The sequence below is a fragment of the Hippoglossus hippoglossus genome, chromosome 3, assembly GCF_009819705.1.
Source record: "Hippoglossus hippoglossus isolate fHipHip1 chromosome 3, fHipHip1.pri, whole genome shotgun sequence".
Lineage (NCBI taxonomy): Eukaryota > Metazoa > Chordata > Actinopteri > Pleuronectiformes > Pleuronectidae > Hippoglossus > Hippoglossus hippoglossus.
Genome location: NC_047153.1, coordinates 29,609,690 through 29,626,787, shown reverse-complemented (window position 1 = coordinate 29,626,787; position 17,098 = coordinate 29,609,690). Strand labels below are relative to the sequence as shown.

Sequence of the window (17,098 nt, the reverse complement as noted above, 5' to 3'; positions counted from 1 at the left end):
ACAGCATCTCAAATATCAAACCCCAGATACTCTGCAGTGGATGGATTTGACTTCAATGGGCCCAAACATCCCCAGGTATTTATTGTACTGTTCTGTATGAGTTTTTGTTTCCATTGAGGATTTTATTTTCTCTTTTTATTTGCCTGCTAATGTGATCTCTAAATATCTGCCAACAATTGATAGAACTAGCTGGAGCAAAATCAACCGCTGTTTGTGTCAGCATTGAGTTTCTTATGTGTATAAATTGTGTATCACTGACAAATACTGTATTGGCTAGGCTATAGATGCATCACATATGAATACATAGAATACCAATGTTCTGGATACACAGCACATATACCATTTGTGTTTACTGTTAGAGCAGTATTAGCAATATTTGTCCCATTGTTTTCCCTCCTTACACAATGTGAGTTTCTATTTACAGTGTGTTGATTCCTTTATTTGATTTCTGTATCTGCCATCCACTTGTAACCTGGTGTTACAAGTGGTCTGTTCTGTATATGGCCACATTCTTTTAGTAGTGTGTACACTGGTGTGTCACACAGCCACAATGACAGGCCACAATGAAGGAGCACCTACTCAACTGGCGCCCTCTGCATAGCGCAAGTATTGGGTCATTCTCACGCTCATAATTCAAAATGCCCAGAGATTTGTTGAGTGTGTAAAGCATCTTTGAGAATATGGTTTGCGATGCGAAGGAAAAGTTAGTTTGATTCCTAACTGAGTGAAATGACCTGGAAGTATTTCAGCGGCTTCCATAATAAGAGCTGTTTGAATTCTCTAAATCATAAGGAGAGGAGCTTCAATGCTTCCTAACTTATCCCCTTTAGCATAGGGAACACTGAACCATCCTTTATGAAAGGAAAGGAGAAAATGCCATCCCACAATTCATTGCAGCAATATTGAAAACGCTGCAACCTCATAGTTACACTAGACCCATGTAAATGAAGTAGTAAATAAAAAAAAATACAAATAGCTGTTTTATTGTCGTGACACCACGAGAGTATATATAGAAGTCCGATTGTGGAATGCCAACAAAACAAAACAAAATTCCCACTTATATAAGTTTATCTCCATGTATATTCCTCATGTTATTATATTATTTCAACATTTCAGTCCTGTTTGTTTTGTTTTTATTTCTAATATCTATTTTGATGTTAGTTCTTTTTAGTAACTGATGTTTAAATGTTTCCTCTGAATAAACTGGAACATCTGTTCTCTGTCATTTTGTTTTAAACAGGTAACCTCACTTTAATGGTAGGTGCACAGCTCAGAGTTCAACACTGTACCATACAGTCTGAGTGTATCTTCAGTTATAAATAAAGTTTTTTTTTTAAGTGTAAAGGGAGTCATATTATCTTCTTTCCTAACTCCTTACTGCTTTTCCTTCACATCTTTCCTTGACCTCCTGACGTTTCTCATTGGGGTCAAGAACTAGAAGTTAGGAAAGAGATTATTTTAACTATCCTACTGCAGCCTTCTTCTTTGAATTTCTAGTAGAGTATGCACAAGACTCTCAGCACAAGACTCTCATGGGCTGTGGCTGAGGGGAGAAGGTCGGCTGTTTGATCCCAGTCTTCCCCATCTGCATCCCGCAAGTGTCCTTGACAAGATACTTAACCCTGAATTGACCCTCATAGAAAGGATGCACTGTATGATTGTGTGTGTGAAAATGGGTGAATGATGCTTTGAATAGTCATCAAGCCTAGAAAAGCTCTATATGAATACAGACCATTTACCATTTATTAAAACCTTTAAACCACGCCACCTCACATAACAAAACAAAACACATATTTGCTTTTATCATTTATTAAACTGTGATGGAGGTGATTGCTGGGAACAAATCTCAACTCCTGCTAAGATTTTTAAGAGAGAGGAAGGGTTGTATGGGAAGAGTTTCTTTGTCTGCAGCCTGGTCACTACCTCTCTGAGCTCTGACAGACAGGCAACTACTCTGGCTAATGTTTCACAGGTGCCCTGTCCTGACAGAGTACATGATCTCAGCCTGCTCGGTAAACTTGGCGGTGAAAGCCCCTCTGGTCTTCTTTCCTTTGTCGATTTAGGTTCACTCAGATATCCTGTTGAGTCACATGACTCATATTGTTTCTGTCTGGTTGATAGTGGTGGTCCACCCCTTTCCTGTTTTACAGACGCCCCTGGTTCATCCTCACAAATCTCCATGCTCTCAGGATCAGACTCATCAGAGCTGTCATACTCCACAAGGCGAAGCCCACTGCCCAAACCGACCCCTTCCACTGGTGGAATAACACATGTGGGCTGAACACAGGCGCTAGATTCAACATGTTCTGGCTCAAGTTTAAAGGTCAGTGCAGGTTTATCACCACCACATAAGCGAGTAAGTGATTCCTGCAGTGAAACATGACAGTGCGACTCTGTGTCTCTTTCACATGCTGCAGTGAAACCCTGCCAGTCCGCTTTGAGGTATTTGAGGTACCGCACAAAGTACTCCAGAAAGCAGGTCTCAGAGGAGATGAGGAAGTCGAGGAGGGTGCTGTGATCAAAGGAGACACTCCGGAGCAGTAGCAGGAAGTGGCAGTGAGGGTTGCAGCCAGAGGAGCAGGCTGCCTCCAGCTCAGCCAAATCCTCCAACCCAGAACAGAGTCTGCAGGGAGAGACGAGCAGTTCAGTTAGCTCATTTTCAAAACGTGTGGAGATGATTTCCCTGATTGATGCATCTTCCTTGATAAGGTCACGTAACACCTCTGCCCTGAGAATGCTTTCTTAATCTACCATTCACATCTGTTGAAGTCTGAACAAACGAAAAATAAAAAGTACATCAATGTAACTGATTTGGGGTCAATTCTTAATGTAAATATTAATAGTCATAAATTATAATACACCAGGTAAAAGGGCTCCTTGTAAATGTACACCATTAGTTCTCTGAGAATATCTTTCATATACAAGCAGAACTGGTATTGTAACTGAAATCTCCCCGACTGATTCCATAGTAAATCAAATCGTGAATCTCAAAATTGTAATTGGGAATTTTAAGATTCCTGAAGCTCCTCTCAACAGTTTTTAAGACCATCACAAGTATAATCAGGAAATCACGTAGACCTTTACAAGATCCACATGCTATGAAACGGTGATTTATTAGCCCTATTTGCCCAACTTGTTCTCAGTCGGCAGTATTTGCTGTTTATTGTTCTGTGATACATCATAGGGAATTAAATAGCTGTTTTTACATTCTTTCAATCATGATAACATTTATGCCTTCACACCTGATGTATTTTTTCGCAGATAAAGGATAAATGATAAAACATTAAAAATCAGGATATAATTTCACGTATGTACTTGAAGCACTTCCAATGTATCAGTTGAGAGATTAACCCAAAGTTTAGGTAGTAATTTCATGGTACAAATCTATATTATTTATTATTTTTATTAGCATATTCTTATTATCATTATATCATATCAGTTGTTTTTGTTATTCTTATTATTACTCTTAAATGCAGTAATCATTATTATTTTTGTTGATAACATACTGTAATTACACAAAAAGATATTAATATTTTCATTATATAAGTTGTTTTTTAACAATTTCTCACAAGGTCTCACGAGGTAACATTTTTGTAGAAAACCCATTTCAGACCAATCACTATCGAAAGCTCATTATTTTAGGTCCTAAAACATGTCTTTAAGTGATCTTTAAAGATACTAAACAGTGAAATTAATATCAACCTTCAGAAATCCATACGAGTCAAACTAGTTTTCCGATTAACTTTGTTTGCATGACATGTTGATAACAATAAATGACACACCAGTTGTACCTGTGATGGAGGAATATGGAGAGCAAGGCTTTAGCTGCCTCCATCATGTCATCGTCCTGCTCGCCAAACAGCAGACTGACCCAGCAGCAGAGGTGAGAGACTTCTGTCAGCTGGACACTGCACCGCCTCAGAAAGCCCCACAGACTCTGTAGATACCCATACACCTCTGTGGAACTGTCCTGCTCTGCTGGGAGAGAACACAGGGAAGGTCAAAGCACAGCCACTCAACTCATATGTGAGAGGGCTGCCCCCTGATGTGTACATGATGTAGTACAGAATGTCCCAATTCCTCTTCCCGCAACATTACAGACTCACGAAGACACAGGTATTGTTGTGTTGCTGATTTGCCGTTACAGCATCTGGACAGACTCCCATTGAAAAACTGATACTCAATGGTAAAGGAAAAGCAGCTGTGTTAGGATCCTCTGTTCTCTTTAACAACAAAAATGTTTGAAAGGACAAAGTATCAACATCACAGCCCACAATTACCAAAATCTACAGAAAACTTTTAACACTGATATGGTATATCATAATTTGAGAGAGAGGGGGGAAGTAAAGCATCCAGTAGCACACAAAACACTCATACACAGGAGCATAATAAAAAGTCAAGAATAAGTACACATAATCTGCAGCGAGATTAAAGTCAAGCCACCAGAGCTACTACAAAGCTGTCACTGTAAAGAAGTATGTGCTAATGGAGTACTGAAACCAAATATAAATACAGATTAAAAGATAAATAAATGGAACAATGCAAAAGTTTTGCATTAGACTAACAGTCTGTAAATTAGGGTACAGCAGATGTTAAGTGTATTATAAAAGTGAAAATAGTGCAAGAATAGAATAGAACTATCGAACTGGAGATATAAAAATATAAAGATTAAATAGAAAAACATAGGCAGTGATGGTGACAGTCTGGCATCCTAGTAACAGATGTGGGTGGTTAATGCATTTAATCAATCTCATTTCACCAAATCTGAAAGGAGTTGCACAGTGGTATGGCCTGGGGGATAAAAGATCTCCTCAGTCTGTCAGTCGAGCAGTACTGAGACAGCAGTCTGCCACTGAATGTACTCCTCTGTGTTTAGTATTGCCCAAACTGTCTTGCAGTACGTTTAGGGTCCTTCTCTCTGACATAGACTGTATATAAAGATGGACGACTCATCTCCATGTCCTCCAACCATCCAGAAAAGAAGCTAAAGAATCCCAGACATGAAGCTGCCACATTGCTCATTTAAAGCCATTGTCTGCACAGTAGCAATTGGGGGATGGAGCCGAGGTAGCAAGTTGCCACTGATACATGCAAATTCAAACCAAACTTACTGGATAAATGAACACATGAACATATCAGCACAATAAGAATATATATATATTTTTTTAATTGATCACATTTTCACTGAAGTTAGCAAAAAATGTCATCAACACCTTGAATCAAATCGGGACCTTTTTCTTTTGGAGCTGATTCTGAAACCCAGCCCTTATTGCTTCCACCTCTGTAGTCATCTCTTGGTAAGTTAAGAAATGAGGTTTAATTCTGAATATTTCCTCTAGACTGTAGGTAAACCTGTTGTTACAAATATTTAATAGAGCGATAACTAAAATGCACTAATAGCTCCTTTAACCCAGCAGAAAAAAGCACATGCAGTATACACAGAGCAGCAACAACAAGTAACTGGTAACTGGTTTTAACAATCAGTGTATACTGTGTGTACCAGAGTTGTGTTTCATTGTGGATCCTCACCTGTTCTCCCAGCTGTTTTTGTCTGAAGCTCCATGGACTTGAGAAGAAGCAGGCTGACACCTCTCAACATCACACAGTCTGGTTTCTGACCATCATCCCCTCGGTTGTGTCTGGTCCCCCCAAAGAAAGAGACAGACCCCACTTGGACACTCTGCAACCAATCAGCAGTCACCGCTGTTAACACAGTCTGAGCTAGCATGTTCATATCAGAGTGGAAATGATCATGTCTCTGTCCGGCGAACAGCACATCTTCTGAAGCCCAGTCCTCCCCAGCCTTCTGAAGAATTAGTCTCTTCAGAAGCAGTAACGCTCGCTTTTTCACAAAATACTCTGAGGAGCAGCTGATGGCGGTCAGGAGCGCTGAGGAGTGAATGTAGGCTAATCTCTGATTGTCCAGACCACCTTGAGCTCCGGAGATGAAACTGGATGCCGTCAGTGCCTCCAGCAGGTCCAGCAGGAGGCAGAACGTTGTTCCCCAGGGTCTGCTGCTGGTAGAGTGCATCAAAGGCTGTTGGTCTTCATGGAGAAACTTTGAACATAAAGCACTGAGGCTGGAGTCAAAAAGTGCCACAAGTTTCCAGAGGATCTCTAGAGGTATAAAGACATGTATATAAGATGAAACATTAGATGCGGTATCTTACTGTTAGTGTACCAACATTGTCCATGGTTAACTAGATATCTTTGGATTATGACTGTTTGTCACTACAAATAGAAAATATACTAAAAGTTTATTTGTTAATGCAAATTTGTATAATTAGCTGTAGCCACACTTTTGACTGTTTATTTAATATCCTTACCATAAAGCATCACTTATTAACTGACCATTTGTCAGAACTGTAGCTTGTTAAATAAGGTTCCGGAATATTCATCATAACATATTCTTGTTTTTTGGTTTATTCTTTCTGTTACAAACTATCTATTAGCTACAATGACACAAGTTTGAACTACTCTTAATCCAAGACTGATGCAGAGTCACCATCCAGCTCTGCTACCATGGGCGTTGCAACAGAGTAAATTGCTGGGGACCAGCCAAGAGGGGGCCTCAGAGCAAATTTGATCAGCAGGAATGATAATCTTGTGAGAACCACAAAAGCTTTCGTAATTTTAGAGGTTTGGTTGAAGACAAGAATGTCTCTCGTATTTCATGTGTTTCTTGGGGGCAAATACTGTTTGTTACATCCCACAACTTGGACATTTTCAGACACCAAACAGCTCAAGAAATAGTCGCAAGTGGAATGTTGTAAATATTAACTCACTGGATGGAAGTTAATTTCATTAGTAACTGTTACGTTTCTTTCATATTATCCTTGGGCCTCCATTGTCAGATCTGATCTCACTGATCAGATCGTCTTCAACAGACAAAGCAAAACAAAGTCCTGAATCAGAGAAATAAAAATCACAGAATAACTGAGCTTCTATTGGCTGATGACGATATTGTTCAGCTTGCTGTGGGTTCACACATCAGCAGAGTTCAGCTGACACTCAGACCTTCATGAAATGAACAAACCAACTGTCTCTACCTTGATGAGCTGCTTTGAGGAGTCTTTTTAAGACGTCAGTCAGTGACCACAGACAAGCGTCCAACTCAGCAGCGGGCGGTGAGCTGAGAAATGCCTGTACACACTTCTGCTGCCAGACCGGACTGACTGTACCCTGAGAAATGAAAATAGTAATATATAAAATATTAAGATATATGAAATGATAATATATACTGTATTGATGTTAGTCACATGTAATGTCAGAACTTAAGTACAACACACTAGGGACCAATAAACAGGAAGTGGAACTGATTTTATTGAAACTTGGTTTTGAGTATGGGTCAGTAAAGAACTGACTGAACTTTGCTCTACACAAAGGAAAAAATATTTCTTGACATTTAGCTCTGGTCTACAACTCCTAGAAAACCTGGAACTAAGTGCTGAGCTAAGGGGACTCCAACTACACAACAGAAGCCACTGTAACAGCTAAAGGCTGGAGCTTTGCTGCCTCTGGTCCTGGACAGTTCAACATCATTGAGGGGACAAATTAAGTTTATCAGTGCATCGTACAGGATAATGTCAGGGTAACTATCTGCAGCTGAACATCAGATGTTGGTGATCAGCAGGAGAATTATTCTAAACATTGAAAACAAATCTATAGAATGACTTGAAACAAAACAAAAAAACAGTCAGAGCTCAGACCTTGAACAGGTGAAATGAGCTCAGGAGAAACGTTCACATCAGACTTTATAAGAATCTGCCTGAGCCGAAGCAGCTCTGTGGAAAGGATGGTCTAAAATTCCTCGTGATCATTGAGCAGCTCTGATCCACAGATACTGGAAGCACCTATAATAAGTTACTGCTGCCAAAAGAGGTTCAACCAGTTAATAAATCCAAGAGTTCATTAAACTTTCAGATTTTAAAACGTTTTCTTTTGATTTATCTCTGCGTTGTTTTTTAATGTCCCTGTACAGCACCTTGAATCTACCTCTTTGTATGAGAGGTGCTTTATACATTAAAAATTGCCTTGCCTTTTCCCACCGACAGTGTGGATGTTTAATGGGTGTTAAATAAAGACAAACAATCTATTATTGTTTGTGTCATGTCTAAAATTGCAACTTAGATGATCAGATCAAATTTTATGAGGTTTTCTTTTTCTCTGTCCAATATTTATTTGAAGGTACATGATCCAAACACAGTGACATGCTACAGGTCTTGTGCAGCATTTCCTCAAATTCAGCCTCACAATTTTAGTGTCTCAGGAAACTTTCAGAATCCAGAAATTAAACATGAACACAACGCAGCCCAGATGAACCAGCTGCTGTATCGATGTGATAAAAGAAAGTTGAGTAGGTATGGCCCTGAGGAGTCTACTCACAGATTTGAGAAGTTGGTAGACGACACATGTTGATGCACACTTTGCAGCCAGATGAGAGACAATCTGGTCCTCACTCTGGAAATGATGGACCTGTGGATGGATTTTAAGGTTGCAGTGTGTAGAATTTAGTGATATAAAGTGGTGAAGTTGCAGCTGAATACCGCTCACCTCATCCTCTCCTTCAAACATGAAAGAGAACCTGTGGTAACCTTCAGTTGTCATAAAAACTCAAAAGGTGTTTAGTTTTCCGGTCTGGGCTACTACAAGAAACATGGCGGCCTCCATAGAGAGAGATATGATTGCAAGATGATGAGTGTGGGACTCACCAGTTGTGTCATGAGATCCATGTCCTGGAGCAACAGTGTCAGGGTGTCCACACAGTACTGAGTGAGCTCTGCTGCAGGTTCCGGCTGCCTCTGAGACACCAGGCAGGTCATCATCTCCACCAGAGACACACTGATGCAGGTCACGTCCACGCTGTTGTCATGACCACGCTCCTCCGCAGGGACACGCGCTCTGTCCTCACCGCGAGACGCCCCCCCTCCACACACCACACCGGCCACGTCCGCAGCACTGAGGCTGGGCCGCGACCCCGAGAGGAAACATCTGTACACATGTGTCAGACAGTCAAAGCGCTCGCTCATGCTGTTCCTCTGCTGTGTGTTCCGTGAGGACCTGCCACGTGACTCACGCGGAAGCAGCGCAACAACAAATGGATCATCGAACTCCGTCAGAAGTAATACACTAACACCGGATGTATTTGCACGAGCCTTCAAAATAAAACCGCGGTCAAGCCAGCCGACACTCGCATCAAATATCATCATGTTCCGCTCTGGTGGACCAAGTATAAAAAAAGATACTGCTCACTTAAAGCCCCTTCAAAGAGTTTTAAAATGGTTATGAAACGGTGTTATTTTAATATTCCCACCGCTTTATGACCTACAGCAGCAAATGAGAAAATTGGCTTTTTTCTATAAACTACTCGTGAAGTCAGACGCAACAATTTACGCCCCTGAGATACCCCAGAGACCACCAGCATTACCATCCCACCACCGTAACGATGCAGGTGGAGGAGGGACAGGAAAAAGAAACAGGGAAGAGAGCCGGGCTGCGCTAGGCTAAAGGCTAGCCCATACAGACCAGCGCTCCCAAGTCTCTTACAAACAAGATGGACCAGATCAAAATCAGAATTATTCCTGATTGTGAGACTATCATCACAGAGACCTGGGGTCTGTACTACGAAGCAAGTTCAACATAACTTGGATATCTTTCCAAAATCCGGGTGAACTTAACCCAACAAACGCGATCAGGCTCAGCGTTCACTCGACGCTGGTTATCAACTCGTTAAATCAACCCCGGCTAGTCAATCCTACTCTAGATATGAGCACATGCACATAGGAAAGGGGCGGTATTTACTGCATAGGACCAATCATGGGCATGGACAAGTTTAACTTGCAGCAGAGCCACATATTTCACAACAAGGATCAAACTGTTATATTAGAAAATATGAGGAGAACAAACACATTATCCAGACTAAAAGAAACACAGTTACAGCTGCTATATGCAGGAAGGACAGCGGGTAGAAATCTATGATTGTGTGAATGTGTAAATGTGTAAATTCCCATTCTGACATTTTGGAAAAAAATACCAGATTAAGATTAAGAATAAAATTGAGATTAAGAATAAAATTGAGATTGAGATTGAGATTGAGATTGTGATTGAGATTAAGATTAAGATTAAGATTAAGATTCATATATTATGTTACCACGATATAATAACTGGCTGTGGCTATCACAAGTTAAATCGGTAAATTATCTATCCCCCATTCCAAATAAATATTTAATTTCACAAGCTAATGTTTTAAGAGCAGCATGGCTCCTTTAAGAAAATGGCCAGTGCGTAAGTGTGTGCATAAGGGAGTGTGTAATAAAGCAAGCGAAAGAGAGCAAGCGTCTGAGAGAAAGTAACAAGAGCATGAGCGGAGTAAGGAAAAAGTGGATAGATGTACAGTGTAAGGTAAAGTGTCGTCCATTATTTCTCAAACTGCTGAAAAAGTGACGGGTGTTATCCCTGAAGGAGGAACTGGCATCTCCCCTGTACTTCCCGACTACGGTTTGGAAGCTGAACAGGAAAGGTTAACAATAAACCCCTTAAATGTAGGGATAAAAGTATAAAACTATGTCTGATTATCCCGCTGCTAACACACCCACTACATCAATGTCAGTAACTCCCACAAGTAGAGAAACATAGATCAATGCGGACAGTCTGTGTTACTGTGAGCATATTCCTCCTACGTGTCAGGTTGGTAATGTTCGGCTCCAGCAGCTGTCAAAGGTTTATCATCCCTCCGATGAGGATCTATATTTGTTTATAAAGACACTCAACAGAGTAGTTCAAATTATTTTGTTGGTCTCCGGAGACCCTTGTCCAACTCAGAGACACCCTAACAATAGGCGCACTGAGCTCCACAAGATCCCTTTTTTTTACATTTTATTTTATTTAGCTCCACGGGATCCTCTAAGAACAGTGATGTCATGGTTCAAAGGAATTGATTGGTCAGTGGGCCAAGATTTTATACGGGTTGATCTCTTATATCCAATTTAACCTGCCCTGGAGCAGGTTAGCCGTTCAGCATAAGTTCTGATTTACCCCAATACGAATTGAACGAGCTTCGTAGGACCGAATACCCTGGCTGAATGACAACACTCCGGACGTGGTAATCAAAGTAGCCGGTTGCTGTGTTTACAGAGCGGACCGAACGAGGGACTTAATGAAGAGCAGACTAGGAGATTGAGATTGAGATTGAGATTGAGATTGAGATTAAGATTAAGATTCATATATTATGTTACCACGATATAATAACGCATGGGAACGAGATAAATAACTCGGGGCCACGAGATATGAATCTGTTCTTTACTAACAAGAACTGAACTGAAGAAGCCTCCTGGATGAGAGATTAAAAGTTTCACTGAATCACATGATGTAGCTTCTGTAATGAGCTGATTCTGTAGACACTGTGGTGGAAACGATTGCAATTACTAGTCAATAAAAACATATGGACCTCTTATCGAGCGCCATGTCGCATGGAAGGTGACTGTGTGCATTTGGTATCACAGTGACAAGAAGCATCTGGCGCATCTGGAAACGGAGAGATTGAGATGTACTGGGTGTGTTAGCGGCGGGGATTGACTTAACCAACCAGATGGGGAGGGATGGAGGCTGTCACAACTCTCTAAAGACCCTTATCCACCCTAACAATCCACACCCAGCTCCTCGGGATCCTGTAAGAACGGTGAAGTCACGTTTCAAAGGAATTGATTGGTCAGTGGGTTGTGCTTTTATACTGCTTGATCTCTTATATCCAACTTAACCTGCTCCGCAGCAGGTTAGCCATTCAGCATAAGTTATGATTTACCCTGATACAAAGTGAACAAGCTTCGTAGGACCAAATACCCTGAATTTAACCTGAAGTTAACCCGATAACCGCCAATCCAGCTTCATAGCATAGGCCCCTGTTGCATGGCTGCAGACATTGTTTACAAACACTGCTGCCCAGACCTAAAGCTCCTCATGGTAAGGTACAGACCGTCCTTTCTTCAGAGGGAATTCACAATAATAACAATCATGGAAGTATACATTCCCCCACAAGCTAAGGCTCAGGTAGCGCTTGAAAAGCTGTGGGACGCCATCAACAAACAAACCAAACCAGAGAAAATAACGATAACAATCATACAGCAACAAAAGATACATGAGCTCATCGTGATGCATCCTGCAAACAGCTGTGTCTTTTTCTCTCTTTCCAAAAGAAATACACATGCCGCTGGCTTAGACAGCTGCCTGTGCCAGCTATTCAAATGGCTTGGAACAACTGTGTTCTTAAATTTCTGGAAATCCTGAATCCTGGAGGCGAGAGGCCTTTCTTTCGTACAACATTTCTCTGAAGCATTTTCTTCCCTCATTTTTGTTCTTTGTGTGATAGTTCTTCATGTAAACTGAAAGGAGAAGGGGGAATAAGACTTTATCAGAGAAGTTTTTATTTTGATATAAATACGACCGAAAGTAATTTTGTATTTTTCAAACAATAAAATCTGAACAGGAATTCATATCTGTAAACAAACGGCCTAGGTTGGAGCGTCTAAGACTATTGTTCATCAAAACGCAAGCAGGTATTGGATCCTTGTGTGACCTTCATGCAACAGTTTATCTTCACACTACTTGGTTCATGAGCATTTTGTGTGAGGTCAAGAGAGCATTACCAGTCCATCATTACAAATAAGACTCATGTCAAAGCAAATTGGTGTGGGATAGATTTTTGTTGGCATATGCTGATTGTATTCTCTTGAGCAGAACAGGAATGAGGCAAATACAACAGGAGGAGGGAGCAGTGGAGAATCAGAGTGCGACAGACAAATGAGACACTATGGAAGAGAGGTAATGGAAAGGTGAAGAAGAAGGGACTACTGTGTTAAACAGAGGCGCAGGGTTCAAGTAAAGCGAAAACAACTAGAAAGGACCAAAGTGCTGGACGACAAAATTACAAAGAAAAGAGACAGGGCAATCTAATCCAGAACAAACACAAAAAAACAGCTTCTCCCCAAAGGCTGTCCTTTGGAGAGAGCCTCTGTAACCCCCTGCCCCCTAATACACACACACACACACACACACACACACACACACACACACACACACACACACACACACACACACACACACACACACACACACACACACACACACACACACACACATGCACCTTATTACTGAGTACCTTAATGCATTGCACCATTTTGTTTTTACTGCTATTTATGTTGCTTCCTTTCATACTACACACTTCTTGAAGATCTGCTAAACAGATTGATGTTGTTTAAAACAATAACAATAAATACATATTCTATTCTATTCTATTCTAATAGTGTAGTAGCCAATGAGAAACTATCCCTTTGACAGACAACAAAGAACAGTTGAATATATAATACATGGGAGAGAGTTTTTAATAATAAAAACTTAAAGGGATAGTTCACCGAAAATTTTTAATTCACTCATTATCCACTCACCATTAGGTGAAGTGTTTGAGTCCACAAAACACTTTAGGAGTTTCAGGGGTAAACAGTGTTACAGCCAAATCCAATACAATTGAAGTAAATAGCGACCACTTCTTCAAACGTAAAAAAACAGAAAAAAACAGAAAATGCCTCCATACTGCTCCTGTGGTTTAACTTTGTTTAACTTTATCAGAGATTGTCTTTGAAAGGAAAATAAAACACTGAGAGGATAGGACTGCAGCATGTCTAAATGACTGAAATTGTCTGGCTGTGAATATAAAAAGAGGCGACTGTTGAAGGAGCAAGCATCCCGAAAACAGAGGGGTTCGCTGTTAAAATATATTGATCCGGGAGTGTCGGCAAGGAGGATGCTAGCACTGCTAGCACGACAAGCGTGTCTGTTAAAACAAATACTCAGATGATTTCTCTCTCTTTAAGTTCCTTTAATGAGCAGAGTACAAGTATGTATGCCTATAACAGGCTGGGCGTAGTATGTGTGTGATGACTCGTAGGATGTGTGTGGGGGTGTGTGTTGGCGTGCTATGCATGGTCGTGCATAGGCCTTAAAGGGGACATAGCATGCCCATTTTACCACAAGTTGATATGGTTCCTTGGGGTCTTAATGAAATGTCTGTAACATACTTTGGTCAAAATACCACAAGGATCATATAAAACAGCACCCTTTTTACCCTGTATAAAACAGCCCTCCACAGAGTGACCTGTTTTGAGTGCCTGTTCCTTTAAATGCTAATGAGCCAGCTCCCCCCTCCCCCCCATGATTTTAAACGATATAAATTACATATTTTATATGATATAAATTATCAAATATGCATCCCATACTTTGTATTCCCCTTCTGTTGTCCTGGAGTTTTAATTTTCCCAATCACATAATTAAATGTCCCCCTCTGCCCATCCACTACAAGCACACAAGCAGACAGACAGAGAGAGAAAGAGAGGTGGGGGGGGGGGGGGCTATGAAGACCATCATTTACCCCCGAACCCCGACATTCAACGGGTACAACAACAAGCGGAGAAAGCAGAATCGCGGGCTGACCTTATATATACAGTCTATGGGGCTGACCAGCGGAGAAATGCACGTCCCGTGTGAACAGCCAGGCGGCTGCGCGCTTGAGAATGGCGCTGCGCTGCCTCGCTGCCTCCGGTGTAAACCCGGCGTAACGAGTGTGGGGAGGTGGGGGGGGATGAGGTGGGGGGTGGGCCAAGGCCATGTAGGGAGACTTCCAGTGCCTTGTTACGACACAAAACCCAGGAAGCTCAATCGAGTCGCTCAAGCATGACGTTTCTGACTTAGAGGAACCATAACAAAACGCGCGAGTGTTTTTTCCCCAGAGTTTTTGGGTTGGTAGACATGCCAGATACCCACATTAACCTGTAGAAGCACTAACAAAGTGGAATTTGCATGCTATGTCCCCTTTAACAGATCTCATATTCATACATTTGAAAATTACACAGGCACTGAAAATGATTATTTCTGCATTCTTAATTTTTTGAGTAGTGTCAGTTAATTTGACTTTACATCTTAAAACAAATATATAATAAAAAAAAAAAGAAAAACCCCAGGGAAAAGGTTGTGAATAAAATGTGCAAGACCATTCTATAACATCAATAGTAATATATACCTAGTAATATTGAGTCAATGTGACAAATCATACAAAAACATCATATAGTATATACAGTGCCTTGCATAAGTATTCACCCCCTTTGGACTTTTCTACATTTTGTCATGGTATAACCACAGATTAAAATTTATTTCATCGTGAGTTTATGTAATGGACCAACACAAAATAGTGCATCATTTGGAAGTGGGGGGAAATATTACATGGATTTCACAATTATTTACAAATAAAAATCTGAAAAGTGTTGAGTGCATATGTATTCACCCCCTTTACTGTGAAACCCCTAACAAAGATCTGGTGCGACCAATTGCATTCACAAGTCACATTTGCAAGTCACATAATTAGTAAATAGGGTCCACCTGTCTGCAATTTAATCTCAGTATAAATACACCTGTTCTGTGACGGACTCAGAGTTTGTTGGAGATCATTACTGAACAAACAGCATCATGAAGACCAAGGAGCTCACCAAACAGGTCAGGGATAAAGTTGTGGAGAAATATGAAGCAGGGTTAGGTTATAAAAAAATATCCAGAGCTTTGAACATCTCTCTGAGCACCATAAAATCCATCATAAGAAAATGGAAAGAATATGGCACAACCGCAAACCTACCAAGAGGAGGCCGTCCACCCAAACTGAAGAGTCGGACAAGGAGAAAATTAATCAGAGAAGCAACCAGGAGGCCCATGGTTACTCTGGAGGAGTTGCAGAGATCCACAGCTGAGGTGGGAGAATCTGTCCACAGGACAACTATTAGTCGTCTACTCCACAAATCTGGCCTTTATGGAAGAGTGGCAAGAAGAAAGCCATTGTTGAAAGGGATCCATAAAAAATCCCGTTTGGAGTTTGCCAGAAGCCATGTGGGAGACACAGCAAACATGTGGAAGAAGGTGCTCTGGTCAGATGAGACCAAAATTGAACTTTTTGGCCTCAATGCAAAACGCTATGTGTGGCGAAAACCCAACACTGCCCATCACCCTGAGCACACCATCCCAACAGTGAAATATGGTGGTGGTAGCATCATGCTGTGGGGATGCTTCTCTTCAGCAGGTACAGGGAAACTGGTCAGAATAGAGGGAAAGATGGATGGAGCCAAATACAGGGAAATCCTTGAAGAAAATCTGATGCAGTCTGCAAAAGACTTGAGACTGGGGCGGAGGTTCATCTTCCAGCAGGACAATGACCCTAAACATACAGCCAGAGCTACAAAGGAATGGTTTGGATTAAAGAATGTTAATGTCTTAAAATGGCCCAGTCAAAGCCCAGACCTCAATCCAATAGAGAATCTATGGCAAGACTTGAAGATTGCGGTTCACAGACTTCACCAGGTTCACCATCCAATCTGACTGAGCTTCATCTTTTTTGCCAAGAAGAATGGACAAACCTTTCCATCTCTAGATGTGCAAAGCTGGTAGAGACATACCCCAAAAGACTTGCAGCTGTAATTGCAGCGAAAGGGGGTTCTACCAAGTATTGACACAGGGGGGTGAATACTTATGCACCCAACAGATGTCAACTTTTTTGTTCTCATTATTGTTTGTGTCACAATAAAATTTATTTTGCACCTCCAAAGTACTATGCATGTTTTGTTGATCAAACGGGAAAAAGTTTATTTAAGTCTATTTGAATTCCAGTTAGTAACAGTACATAATGGGAAAAAGTCCAAGGGGGGTGAATACTTATGCAAGGCACTGTAAGTCTGTCAGGCAGGATATTTTCAAGTAATTTTAAAAACATAACATTAAAACCTAACAGTGAAATGTTCAGGGAGAAATTAAAGAAGAAGAGAAATTAAATATGTATCTGAACAATTTATATAATAATAAAATAGTTAATATTTAATAAATTGGTGGTTTTAATCCTGCCTGTTTGCAATATGAAGTTTGCTTGGCCAGTGGTTATGCTGGTTGCAGTTTCCTTTCTGAAACTGTAAAAGTGACCTGTAGAAATGAAGTGCCGGCAAACAAAGATAGGCTGCTGAACTCAGTCCACAGAACCCTTAAGTAAGAAAGTAGGTAAGAACCTACTGATAGTTTA

The 17,098-nt window shown here is 40.9% G+C and overlaps 1 protein-coding gene across 2 annotated transcripts; it reads right to left on the bottom strand.

Moving 5' to 3' along the window:
* Positions 1-1,793: 1,793 nt before the first annotated feature.
* On the bottom strand, positions 1,794-9,742 carry lins1 (lines homolog 1). Of its 2 annotated transcripts, none has more exons than XM_034581659.1 (6): positions 8,712-9,109; positions 8,386-8,475; positions 7,050-7,182; positions 5,530-6,117; positions 3,792-3,978; positions 1,794-2,623 (listed from the first exon to the last, which is right to left on the bottom strand). In XM_034581659.1, the coding sequence occupies exons 1-6, from the start codon at positions 9,027-9,029 to the stop codon at positions 1,804-1,806; spliced, it is 2,136 nt and encodes a 711-aa protein (XP_034437550.1). In that variant the 5' UTR covers positions 9,030-9,109; the 3' UTR covers positions 1,794-1,803. The 2 variants fall into 2 exon arrangements, with proteins under 2 accessions (XP_034437550.1, XP_034437551.1); XM_034581660.1 differs by having other exon boundaries at positions 1,798-2,623; positions 3,792-3,975; positions 8,712-9,742.
* Between the last annotated feature and the right edge of the window lie 7,356 nt (positions 9,743-17,098).

Excerpts from the sequence above, each read along its gene's own strand:
- lins1 (XM_034581660.1), bottom strand. The coding sequence starts at position 9,209 with ATGATGATATTTGATGCGAGTGTCGGCTGGCTTGACCGCGGTTTTATT. Across the intron at positions 8,476-8,711 it reads TGGATCTCATGACACAACTG|GTCCATCATTTCCAGAGTGA; the intron begins GTGAGTCCCACA and ends ATCCATCCACAG. Across the intron at positions 3,976-5,529 it reads AAAAACAGCTGGGAGAACAG|AGCAGGACAGTTCCACAGAG; the intron begins GTGAGGATCCAC and ends CTCTCCCAGCAG.